This window comes from Esox lucius, chromosome 17, assembly GCF_011004845.1.
Source record: "Esox lucius isolate fEsoLuc1 chromosome 17, fEsoLuc1.pri, whole genome shotgun sequence".
Classification (NCBI taxonomy): domain Eukaryota; kingdom Metazoa; phylum Chordata; class Actinopteri; order Esociformes; family Esocidae; genus Esox; species Esox lucius.
The window spans coordinates 15,122,489-15,135,708 of NC_047585.1; the positions used below are offsets into that span (position 1 = coordinate 15,122,489).

The 13,220-nt window shown below is 47.2% G+C and overlaps 1 protein-coding gene across 1 annotated transcript; it reads left to right on the top strand.

Annotated features, from left to right (window-relative positions):
• The first annotated feature begins 3,209 nt into the window (after positions 1-3,209).
• Positions 3,210-12,317, top strand: LOC117592901 (collagen alpha-1(II) chain-like). The gene is made up of 2 exons (XM_034287132.1): positions 3,210-4,395; positions 12,217-12,317. Exons 1-2 carry the CDS (start codon positions 3,908-3,910, stop codon positions 12,245-12,247), a joined length of 519 nt encoding a protein of 172 aa, XP_034143023.1. The 5' UTR covers positions 3,210-3,907; the 3' UTR covers positions 12,248-12,317.
• Positions 12,318-13,220: the final 903 nt, after the last annotated feature.

Below are 13,220 nucleotides of genomic sequence, written 5' to 3' on the forward strand. Positions count from 1 at the left end.
AGCACTCAGTCTTTTTGGGTAGTCTATTTGCATGGCACATCTTGACAATATTTGCCCACTCTTCTTTGCAAAATGCTCTGTCAGATTGTGAGCACATCTCCTGTGCACAGCCCTCTTCATATCACCCCACAGATGTTCAATTGGATTCAGGTCTGGGCTCTGGCTGGGCCATTCCAAAACGTTAATCTTCTTCTGGTGAAGCCAAGCTTTTGTGGATTTGGATGTGTGCTTTGGGTCGTTGTCGTGCTGAAAGGTGAACTTCATCTTCAGTTTTCCAACGGACGCCTGAAGGTTCTGTGCCCAAATTGCCTGGTATTTGGGACTGTTCATAATTCCCTCCACCCTAGGGCCCCGGGTCCAGCTGAAGAAAAACAGCCCAAAAGCATGATGCTGCCACCACCATGCTTCACTGTGGGTATGGTGTTCTTTGGGTGATATGCAGTGTGGTTTTTGCGCCAAACATACCTTTTGGAGTTATGGCCAAAAAGTTCAACCTTGGTTTCATCAGACCATAACACATTTTCCCACGTGCTTTTGGGGGACTTGATGTTTGTTTTTGCAAACTTCAGCCGGGCTTGGATGTTTTTTTTGTAAGAAAAGGCTTCTATCTTGCCACCCCATAGCCCATTCATATGAAGAATAGCACACAGCCAGTACTTGCCAGAAATTCCTGCAGTTCCTTTAATGTTGCTGTAGGCCTCTTGGAAGCCTCCCTGACCGGTTTTCTTCTCGTCTTTTCATACATTTTGGATGGACATCCAGTTCTTGGTAATGTCTCTGCTGTGCCATATTTTCTTCACTTGATGATGACTGTCTTCACTGTGTTCCATCACTTAACTGTGGTATATCTAATGCTTTGGAAATTATTTTGTACCCTTCTCCTGACTGATATCTTTCAACAATGAGATCCCTCTGATGCTTTGGAAGCTCTCTGCAGACCATGGCTTTTGTTTTGAGATGTAACTAAGAAAATGTCAGGAAGTCCTACTAGAACAGCTGAACTTTATTTGTGATCAATCAGTCACTTTAAATGATGGCAGGTGTGTAATGACTTCTATTTGAATGTGATTGGTTAATTCTGAACACAGCCACATCCCCAGTTAATAAGAGGGTGTGCACACTTATGCAACCAGGTTATTGTAAGGTTTTTATTTTTCATTTTACCCACTTGAAGATTTCAGTTTGTTTTTCATTTGAATTGTTCACATTAAGAGTGGAACAATTTCTGAAGATCTTTGTCTCATTCTTTTACATCACAAAAACTTGGCATTTTAACAGGGGTGTGTAGACTTTTTATTTCCACTGCATATAAAAAGTGCTTTTGAAGTGCTATTCAAAATTAAGCATTAGTGCTGGTTAAGTTGAGGCATACATATTAGGTTACTGAGGTTAATGTTAGAGTTAAGTAAGGTTTAGGTTTATATTTGGTAGGTTTCCTCAAGTGCAATGAACTTTGTTGTCCGCATTTAGAACAGTAAACGTGTGTTTGTGTGTGTGTGTGCGCGTGCATACACTGGTGCAGTTTTTGTGTATGTGTGGCAGACCTGTGGGGAGTTTTACTAAAGCTATATTTAGGGTGCCCTTGGCAGGTCCTGAGAGTATGTGTGACTGTGCGCACACACAGATTACCAAGGAAATGTTAATGTAGTTCAGTACTTGTTTTTGATTGGTTTGAAGGGCATTTAGACATTATATTTTGAGTCATATAAAACATTAGCTACTGTAGCCAGCTAATTAACATGCAACTCCTGTGGAATGTTTTATCAAATAGTTTTAAGTATTTGTATTTGGTTAATTTATCTATGTTTTAGGTAAATTTTGTCCCAGACATTTGAAAAGTCAGACATGTTCTTGGAAGGACACCTAACCTTTTATCACACCACTGGCCTAAACAGGAAGGACTCTCATGGGTGGTTAAATTAAGGCCCCGGGCTGTATCCGTTCCGCAAACCGTTTTAATCCAGCCTAGTCCTCTCTTTAATATGTCCAACAAGTATATACACATTTTCATAAATGACATTTTGTGGCCTGCAAATCTATTTTGTCAAAACAAAGCATATATTACAAAACGTATGTGCAGTTGAATTTCAAAATCCAAATCTGTCTCTCGAGCAAAACAGTATTCTCGCCTCTCACTGCCTTAGCACCTAAACACATGGAGAATTAATTCACTAGCTAAAAACCAGGATTGAGCTTGCAGGTGCCCAACCTACCACAAGGAGATGCTAGAGCGACACAAGGCACGGTAACCTGGGTCCGACACCAACCCAACCAATCCTGTACAGTACTAGCCAATGTCTTGCCAGGTGCAAGGCCCCCGGGCTTATACTCCTGGCTGCAATGACGCAGTTGTGCACCAAGGCAGCCCTGTTATAAAAGAGATAATTGATATGTTGTGGAAAACAGCATCTGTGCTATTCTATAAAATCCCTGTGACAATCTATTCTGTGTTAAGTGGGTGTCTGATGAGATGTTAGTGAAGATGATATAACTGCTTGGTGTCATTATCATGTCTTCTCAATTCCTCATGGAGTTGAAGATGATTATGTCATAGGGGGTGTGTGTGATTGATGAAGGCTGGTACATCCTCTGCCTCCAAACTCCACAGGCTTAAAAGTAGGACAGAAAGTCCCAGCAGCTCTTTCTCTCTTTCTTCTCCTGCACATATTAATAGCTTGTGAAGTGCGTATCATATACACCAAGACATACAAAAAAACCACACACATAGAGAAAGAGAAAGAGATGATTAATGTCAGTTACCCACTATTTCAGTGATTTTCTGTGGTGAATCATTTTGCTGTGATTTTTAGGGACAGAAGGACAGGGGGAGAGAGAGGAGAGAGTGAGGTAGAGAGAGAGAGAGGAGGGAGTGAAGGTAGGGAGAGAGAGAGGAGGGAGCGAGGTAGAGAGAGAGAGAGGAGGGAGTGAAGGTAGGGAGAGAGAGAGGAGGGAGTGAAGGTAGGGAGAGAGAGAGGAGGGAGCGAGGTAGAGAGAGAGAGAGGAGAAAGTGAGGTAGAGAGAGAGAGGAGGGAGTGAGGTAGAGAGAGAGAGAGGAGGGAGTGAGGTAGAGAGAGAGAGAGGGGAGCGAGGTAGGGAGAGAGAGAGGAGAAAGCGAGGTAGAGAGAGAGAGGAGGGAGCGAGGTAGAGAGAGAGGAGGGAGCGAGGTAGAGAGAGAGAGAGGAGGGAGTGAAGGTAGAGAGAGAGAGGAGGGAGCGAGGTAGAGAGAGCGAGGGAATAGAAGAGACGTAGTGAGGGAGCGATAGGGAGAGACAGACAGAGGAGTCGGTGGAAGTTAAGACAGCAGCACTGCAGTACCCTGCTCAAGCGTGCTCGGGCTCGTCACTGACGCGTTCCGCTGCGTTTCCAGAGCGACCAGGGAGATGACCGGTGACCAGGGAGATGGACAGACTCTTTGATAGACAAGGAGGAGAGAGGGGAGGCCAGTGATACAGGGAGAGTGAGAGCGATGGGCAGAGCGAACAGGTCTGGAACAGGTCTCTGTCTCTTTAAACCGTCAGCTGCTGCAGATCGTGTGGGCGCTGCAGTCGAGGTACAGCGAGGGAACGAGAGGACCCACAGTCCGTCAGCTACAGAACCAGTAGACAAGACCAGAGAGATGCCAGCGGAGGCCTGAGGGCGGCGGTGTGTGTGGGCAGTAAGGGGAAACAGAGGGGGTTGGACATAGAGTAGCTAGCTGATGTTGAATCGAAGGCTAGAGGAGTGTTTGCGTTTCTGCAGACTGGTTGGAGGTAAAGGGGAGTTGGTTATGAGTGTGCGTGCGCGCGTGCGTGTGGGTGTTTGCATGTGAGGTAAGAGCGGCGTAGGTGTGAGAACGGGGTGGCAAAGCAAGAGGGCGACGGGGTGCTGTTTCGGAGCGTGGCACAGCTGGGCGAGTGGTGGCGCTGGGATGGTGGGCACTGGGGAGGCTGGCGAACCAGGAGCCCCCGGACCGACCGGGAGCTCCTCAGCCACGGGCAGGGGAGGGGCAGAGGGCAGTCGCCCGGGGGGGGGGGCCGGGGTACTTGGGTTCAGGACGGCGCCAGCGGGGTGGTGCCATCCCCCCAGCCAGGCCCAGGTAGCGGCGGCGGCACGCGGGACAGAGGAGGGGGAGGCGGGGGAGAGAGGCCAGGGTGTGAGGCAGGTGAGAACTTCACAGTCCCTGTCCGTGCGCCTGAGCGCTGCAGCGGGGGCGGGCGACGAGGACGAGGGGGAGTCGGGGGTCGAGGACGGAGGCAGCGCGTGCTTCGGCCAGGTGTCCAGGCGTTTGGGCCGGCTGTTGCGACGTCTGCCGAAGTCTCGGTCCTGGACTGACGGACTACGGATACTCCGCAGGACCAGCTCCAACGGATCACTGATCACCTCCTCCTCAGGTACGGAGAGAAGACGGGAGAAAAGGTAAAAGAGGGAGAGGAGGAGGAAGAGTGAGGAGAGAGGGAAAGGTGGAGTGAGGTGAGGATGGAGGAGGTAGAGAGGAGGAAGGTTGGAAGGAGAGGGGGAGCAGGGGGAGGGAGGAGGGAAAAGGGGGAGCCAGGAGAGGATGGAGGGGCTGACTGAAGACCACAGGAGGGAGAGGAATACAGAGAAATAATGGAGAAGGGATGTCAGAGGGGTCCTGTCATCAGGGATACCCAACCCTCCTCTAGGAGATCTACCAGCTTGTAGGTTTTCAGCTCAAACCTCTTTCAGAACACCTGATGATTCTGCTTTTTAGCAGCACAGCAAGGCTATAACTATCTGAAAAGTGTAGGGTATGATGGGGTGTAGATCTCCAGGAAGATGGTCTGGCAGCCCTGCTTTGGCTCATACGCTATGCTCTTATCTGGATCTCTCTGTCTCTCTCTGTCTCTCTCTCTGTCTCTCTTTGTCTGCCCCTGTTTATCTCTCCCTCCATTGTGTTGTTGCATGTGTAGGGATGAATAGATACAGACAGACCAGAGCTTCTGGAACTCTCCACTAAACACACACACACACAGTTCACTAATACAACTCCAGCTACAGCAGCAGTGTTGATCAAAGGTTATCCAGGTCATCGATATCTCTCCCAATGGATGAATCGGAAAATGATCACATGATCATGAAAGGGCTTCTAACAAACCCAATCTGTAATCCGAGGGGGCCATCCTATAAAAATAGATTCTGATTTCGCTGTGGGGGAATATGACATTAGAGCTGGCTGTTTAGAGGCTTGCAGGGGAGTTCAGCATCGATCCTAGCCTGCATTTGTTCACAGAGAGGGAGAGACTCACGCAGCTGTGTGAAAAGTACTGCAGGGTGATACAAGGGGACCGTACAGGCTGCAGAATGGTGTTGGAAACAGCTGGACGCTGTGGAACCCTGAAGCTGTGCGGGATGTACACAGGGCAAACGTGTGGCAGTCAGAGGCTGGCGTCTTAACTCATTGGTTTGTGTGACCATTCTGCACAGGGCTGATGAGGTCCTGTCATCCCAGGGGTCCAATAAGGGCAGGAGCTGTGGGGTCATAGTGTTACCTAGGGGGAGCTGAGCTCCCATACATCCACAGCTTGGCAGTTTTACATTATAGGTAACAGGTGTGCTAGTTTCGCCGGACGCTCTGACCCCTAACCTCGTGGTCAGTGTTATATAGGTTTGAGCCCCCCGCCACACAAAAGTAGGGCTCCCCCAATCCCCAGTTTAACCCATGGCCGCAATGTACCGCTACACTGGTATGACATCGCAGACCTCCCTCACCGATCAGCAATAGACCAGCTGACTAACATCTGAGTCATCGGGCTGAGTAGGAGGCTGTCCTACCTGTTAATGTAGCTGGTTGTCAAAGCCTTGCATCAGCTGAAATGTGTCTGACTGCCCGAAGCTTTTCTAGTTGTCATTGTCATGATTTTGTTGCTTGCGTGTGATTGGCTAGCTGTGGTTCTCCCAACAATGTTCTCTGTCTGTCATCGGCTAGTTTTAGTCCTCCCAACACACTTCCCTGCGTGTGATTGGCTAGCTGAGCTCAGAGTTTTTTCTTTGCTGTGTGATGTTTGCTGTAGACAAATACGCAGATGTGAGTGAGTTTGTTTGTGTGCACGCGAGCACATGTGCTGCGTTAGATAATGTCTTGGCCTTTTCTCCTCTGTTGCCACGGAGACAGGGAGAGTTCAGTGTTGTGATTATCTGATGTCTGTATGCTGGGGCCGGAGAGAAATGTGATAGAATGGCAGGATGGGAGGGAAAGGGTGTGGAGATGGTGTTACTAGATCCTGACCACCCCCCCAACACACACACACACACACACACACAGGCGCTTCAGAGGGAGATAGCAGCTGGTTTTAGTTCAGCGTAAGTTTTGTTAGCTTTGGCAGTTGTAGACAGGTCAGTGCAGTCTGTTTATTCAGGCCGTATCCAGGTTGACAGAGGGACTTTTTCTTTTTTGTCCTCTCTTATTGTGAGCCCCCCCCCACGCACACACAAACACATATACACTAAAACCGCATTGCAAGCCACCAAAATGTACACTCGAGAACGCCCCCCTGTATGAAAACCACAGTACTGTTCAACACAACGCACAATCTGGCACCAGTTTAGAAATGAGAGTGAGAGGGAGAGAGATGACAGTCTCAAGGTTAGAAAGGTTACAGCCAATAGCACCAACTCCTCCAGAAAGCAACAGAAATGTCGGCTGACGCAGCTGGAACTGACAGAAAATGAAGAACGGGGTGGGGGGGGGGGGGCACTACAGTACCAAGCAGGAGAGAGAGAGACCAGAGGTGTCAGCAGAAAAAGTCCTGGAAACTGTCACCGGCTGAAGAATAACAAGAGAGAGAGAATTTGACAGAGGTCTCAGTGTCCCCCTTCATTTCTAAAAGCCCCCCTGAGTTCCATGTACTGCTGGGGGATCTCCGTGCCTGCTGAGCACTGCAATAACTACACTGCACACTAGTGTTCAGCTTGCCTGTAAGGGGAAAGGATTTTACCGAGAGGGAGAAGAGCAAAGAGAGAGGAACTGAGCAGACAGCATGGAGGCAGAGTCAGGTTATCCACTAATGTGGCTGTCATTTGTCCACCTCTGTTGTAGAGGAAGTGAGGGTCTGTCCGGTACCATTCCAGGCCCGTGGCCTTAGGGGAAGTCACTCTGTAGGCGGCGCCTGTTTGACAAGTAGGTGATTCCCTTTGTGGGCTCGGCGAGTAAGGGAGAATTTCGCTATTTTTAAAACGTCATGTTAGATGGTTCCTCATGCCGAAAGATTGTTATTGTGCCAAGAGACCTGTCGTACAAGTTTGGGTTATTTTATGTTTTAGAAGCCATTATGAAAGTCCAGCTGACTTCAGTCACAATGGACACATGTTTGCAGAGAAAAGAAAATCTCAGGATCACCAGAAATCAACCCCATGTTTTTTTAAATAATTTGTGTGTCTGTGTGTGACCCTGGTATATGTGTACTTGTGGGGACCTGAGGTTAGGAGCTAGGGTGAGTTTAGGCCTAAAAGTCGGGGTTAGGGTTATTGCAGTTAGGTGAAATGGGGTAGGCTAATGGTTAGGTGTACGGCTAGAGTAAGGGAAAGATTGATTTCTGGGTAGATTTCAGGGTTCCCACAAAGATAGAAAGATGTATGTGTGTGATGCTCTTCATGAAGGCCCAGAGACAGATAGGTTCCTCCGTAAACTGTGTTGAGCTCCAGTGCTCCTGAGCAGACAGTGATCTGTGCCATTGTGAACAAAGGAGACATGTTGACTCTTAGCATCATTGACCAGGAGTGATAATGTGTCTGTGTGTACATATAGGGCCAAATGTCATATAGACCAAATGTCCCCACAAACAGTCAAACCTGAAAATCAGTCCCCGTATGTTTTTTGAACATCACCACACATTTTTTATTTATTTACAGTTTAGGGTAAAACTTAGAAGTGGGCATCATGTTGAAATTGGGATTACTTTTAGGTTTAGGAATTAAGGGTTAGGATTAGAGTTAAGTTTATGGCTAGTGGATAGGGGACATAGATTTCGCAGTTTCTGGTCCCCACAAGGAAAATGTGTGTTTGTTGTCGCAATAACTTAATATCAGTAATTTTCCATCAAGGACAAGAGGAAGCATTTGTCAGAGAAAAGAACAGTGGAGTAGTACTGACTTCTCTGTCTCCCTCTGTGTCGCTCTTTTCCTCCTCATTCCTGTTTGACAGCTCTTCCCTGAGGGGATTACCAGCACTGTCTACACTGTCGCAACAGTTTGGACCCTCCAGGTCCCTCTTAGATGTGGGACTTTTTAGGTGAATCTGGAAGAACTGGAAGTTCCCTGGCTACCCGCCTTAATTCTACCCTAGAATGGGAGGGTGAGAGAGAGAGAGAGAGAGAGGGAGGGAGGCAGGGAGGGAGGGAGGGAGGGGGAGAGAGAGAGAGAGAGAGAGAGAGGGAGGGAGGGAGAGAGGGAGAGAGGAAAGTGAAATAGGGAGAGGAAGTGCCTGAGTCAGTTTGAGGTGATCGATCGTTCTGCACAAACCAGCCAATCACCATCCTTCCCCCCTGAATCATCAGCACACCGCACCAACGGCCCTCTCTCTCCTCTCCCCCCTCCTTTGTTACTTCCCTTCCCCTCCCCCCCGCTGTCATGGATCTGTCCCCTGTCAAGTCTGGTGACACAAACACTCAAGGGTGGGGAAAATCTCAACTCATCTCTGCGTCTGTAACACGAGACACCCCGTGTGTGGGTGTGTGTCTGGGCCTGGGCCGGGCGATATGACGAGGGGGGGTGAGATAGTGGAAAGCAGACCGGAAGAGCAACAGTAGACACAGGGCTGCGTCCTGTACAGATTCCCAAAGACAGACCAGACCAGAGATGTCGTACGTTTCGTGGTTCTGCCTCATGGGTCATAACAGTGTCAGTGCCGGACCCAACTGAACACAGAGGAACGCAGACGGGGGACTGGGACGGGGGGGTTGAAATAATGAGGAGTGAGAACCAGATGGACAGATATGAAGAGCAGACAGGTCTAATAGCACGACAGTGGCCCACCATGGGCGGGTAGGTCAGAGGGAGGAGACTCCACCCGTTACCCTGGTGACCGCCCCGTGCACATCTCGGCGCCACTGGCCAGGCAGACAGACAGCTGGTCGGTGGATGGGTGGGACGTACCGTGTTCTTGGCGTGGACATCTGAGCGGGGGGGTGGGTCATTGAGGTCAGGGGAGAGGTAGTGAGTAAATCGACAAAGGTTATAGTTCGTGGGGGGGGGGGGGGGATAATAGGGATCCGGGGGTACACATGGGAAGGGAGGAATGGTGGTACGCCAACAGGGGGGGTTTGAACTTTAGACCGTGGTGACCCTAATACTGAAAATGTGTTGACCGGGTTAGGGGTTACTCGTTTACTCATTAATACGGTTGGTTCTAATCTGTGCTCTGGTTGTTTTACCAGGACCTCATGGGGTTTGGTGGGGGGGGGGGGTAAGTCCTCTAATCCTCTCTGAGCCTGTTTGGGACATTTAACTGTGTCCTCCTCAGTGCCACAGGAAAACACATGCTGTCATGCTCAACATGCTGTCATGCTCAACATGCTGTCATGTTCAACATGCTGTCATGCTCAGCTGCGCTCAGCCCTGTCCGCTAGTGTTTAGGCTGCTTAGCGGAAATCATGGCAGTGGGGAGATGCTCCTCTTACTGTGGCTTTAGTCTGCACTCCCAGATGGGAGTGGTCCCTTCAGGGTGCAACCGTTTATGTGTGTTAACTTTATCAGTGGTGAAATAGGGCTCATCCTCTGTCTGTCTGTGTGTCTGCTCAGAGCAGTGTGTCAGAGGCAGGAAGTGAAGAGAAAGACAACCAGGCGCTGTTCCGTCCCACTGTGCTACAAGATCTACAGGACATCTACATACCTCTGTCTGTCCATCCATTCGTCTATATGACTGTCTGGATCCCCCCTTCTGCTCCAGTGTCTCTGAGCCACTTGGCAGGCCACGATTATTCACCTGGCAGATCTATAAATCACATCAAAGCTCAAACAAATGGACTTCAGCTGATCTGTATTATTGGATGATTGGCCAATCAGTTCAGCAGATAGCTCAGTTATCCTCTGCAAGGCATGTTGTAAGGTCCTGTCTGACACTCTGGGGTTGACAGGGAGATGGGTTGTCACTAAAGGACAGTGGCGTGACGTGAAGAGGGCCACAGGATGGGAGAGTCTCACCTCCCAAAAACGCATTTCCCCTATCTGAGTGTTTGGGTTGGCCTGCTGTCACTATCTCTCCACTGTTTCAGTCCACACAATACCTCGTTCCCAGACACCTCCCTCCCATCACCAAGTCATCTCACTTTGTCCGTCACACTCCCGCTGACGATCCTTCTCCGTTGCCGTGGCGATAGGCTTCCAAGTAGGTTCTGATAGTGTTTTGCCTTCTGAATGTTTTGGGTGAGCGCCACTTGCCTTGTCTTCCAGCGGTGACACGGTGTCTTTGCTATTTATTGTTGGTTTTATTAGTATCCAGAGTCATAATTAGTCTAGCATACGGTGAACCATTGTTGAAGTATTATAACCGGCTGAGACAATGGAGAATCAAATGGGAGACGGCTGATCTTGCCGTCAGAACATTTGGCACACTCTGATGCAGACAGTGCATTTTTAGAGACAGAAAGTACAAATTGGCCCAGCATATGATGTTTCCCAAATTGTTTTTTGTTTAGGATTTTTGCTAGTTATTTTTTGTACTTATTTTAGAAAGGCAAACGAAAGATAATTACTTGGCATTTCAGTGCACGTTCGGGTGCTATCCAGCCGTATCCACATTCAGCTCCTGTCAGCCCTATTAACTATTAGGTTTTTGGGAACGGGGACTTAAATTGTACCTTGTTTATCAGTCTGGCATCTGACCCAGGATGAACCAGCTGATTGACGCCTGCAGTTTTGCCGTGTAATAATAAAAAAAAAACAAATCTTTCACGACATTACATGCTCATTCCGTACACCGTCGCGTAAGATATTGAAGTTGAACCGCAGTGACGGCTCCTGATTGGCTGAGTAGTATATAGGGTGGTGTCGAACAGAGGTGGATTTTTTCGATGTTTTATTGGAATAGACAGGCATAAAAGCATACTGAAGTGAGTGTTTTCATAGTATCAATATGCCAGCTCTGAGCCTAAACATCACCAAAACGAAAAGATCCATAATCATTAGTAACCAGGAACATCCATGAAGGTTATCTTAAAATTAAAAGACAAATGTAACACTCCCTTGCCCCAGTAACCTTGCCACTGAGGTTGACATGCTAGCTACTTACGTCAGGAGTGGATGGCTAATGTAATGGAAATATAAGTCAGTAGTTAGCGTAGCTAACTATAATTATACATGGGCAAAAACAATGTCACGTGTGAGTAGTTCATTTTCCGACGTCTCCTGTAATGTTTGAGTCATGGCTAGCTAGTTACTTTAATGTAGCTATAAACAGCTGGTAAAACAGGAAACAGCAGGACTGCAATGCAACAAAGACAGGACAAATGCATGTCAGTCTGCTGAAGATGTTGCAACCAATGTTTCTCAAAACTCTGAATAGAATCAATGGAGTGACTATTTTGCATTGTGGTGAGAATACAGACCTGGAACTTATTTTGGAGGAGCTTTGTGTCATTTCATAAGTGATATTTAATTTTAACTCTTCAGATTATACAAAATCAACATGTTCCCAAAACAACTCAAGTGTTCTTCCTGCTTCATAATGTCCTCTTCGAACCATAATATCCTCTTAGTGCCATAATGTCCTCTCAGTACTAGCTCAAAAAATTGCCTAGCGTTGTTATTTTGAGGGGGGGTGGCTGTGTGACTTTTGACTTTATTCTTTCATGTACGTTATATTTTCCTACACTGAAGGAACTTGAATTGTGATATTGATTTATTAGGCCCCTGCTATATCTACCTGTGGCAATTCAGTTCTTCAGCACCATCTAGTGGCAACTGGGCAATAAGACCAAATATGGAAGGAGACTTGGTTCACCTTAACATTCAACCCTACGAAGAGCACCCGCTAGAGGGAGCAGCTACTACACAGTTCTCAGGCAGAACCTCAGAACTAACACACACACACACACAACCAGAATGTACAATATCAGTCAAAGTTACAGTAACAGTGTTTTATTACTATTATTCATTGGAGTAATATAATAGAAAGGATTATCTATAGCCACTTAAAAGGGCAGTTACGGTCATTCCTGCCCTTCTAGTTGGTACCTTGTGTGTGGACCCATTCGCTGATTGGTCTGTTTTTGTGTCTGTCAGACTGCAGCTACACCTGTCACCTGGAGTGTGAGGAGCAGGTCCAGCTGGACTGCAATCAGAGGGACAACAATCCACAGGAAACTCCATCTCCCAGAAATCACTACTCCACACCTCAGTACAAGGTGAGAGGAGGGTGTGAATGAGAAAAGACCTGTGAAACAGGAGAAACTGACCTGCAAGAAACCTGAGAATCAGGTGTACAGTATTTTGTGTGAAGGTCGTTGTGTAGGTCCCATAAGGGAAAATACTATTCTGTAAATACAGTAGTAATACCATAATGGTATTATTGTAGTCTATGCAGTGTTAATGCATACTGTGTTTTTTGAAAGTATGAATAGTATTTACACATTTCTGTTCATAAAAATGCTACAGTGAATCCTCTTACTTACTGTAGCTTTTTCTGTAGTATTTTAATGTAGTGTTTATGGGAGTACATGTTAGCATTTACTGCAGGGTACTATAGAGTTTAGTGTAGGATTCTTGATTTATGATATTTGACAGAGAGGTAAGAGATTTGTTTTTGTAATATATGATGGTATTCTACAGTATACTACAATATTATATAGTAGGTACTACATATGATCAACGGATACTACTAAGTGTAGTATAGTAATGTACTGTATTCTACAGTATAATTCTATTGTGAACAGTACACCTTTTTCATGTGAGCATTGACAGTAGCTCAGGTTGGATGCAAAGCACTTTAGCCGATGACACACAAAGTCTATGCAGAAGAGACACACACAAACACACACACACATACATTAGGAGTCAGACATACCATCCACTCAGTCAGTATAGATGTTCTGTATTGATCCAGTGTTATTCTGCTGTGCGTGGTCAGCAGTTGATCCTCTGTTCCTTTATTCATACTGGCTTTTCCTCTGTCGTTGGAGGGGTTCCTGTTCTACCGCTTGGGATGGTGTTTTTACTGGCTTCAGTTGGTTTCAATGTGGTTATCATCAGGTTATATCAGGTTATGTCAGGTTATGTAGTGGTAATGT

What these genes read in the sequence shown, in the direction of transcription:
- LOC117592901 (XM_034287132.1), top strand. Translation starts at nt 3,908, where the DNA reads ATGGTGGGCACTGGGGAGGCTGGCGAACCAGGAGCCCCCGGACCGACC. An exon ending in GAGAGAAGACGGGAGAAAAG is followed by an intron (nt 4,396 to 12,216) that starts GTAAAAGAGGGA and finishes TGTGTCTGTCAG; the next exon opens with ACTGCAGCTACACCTGTCAC.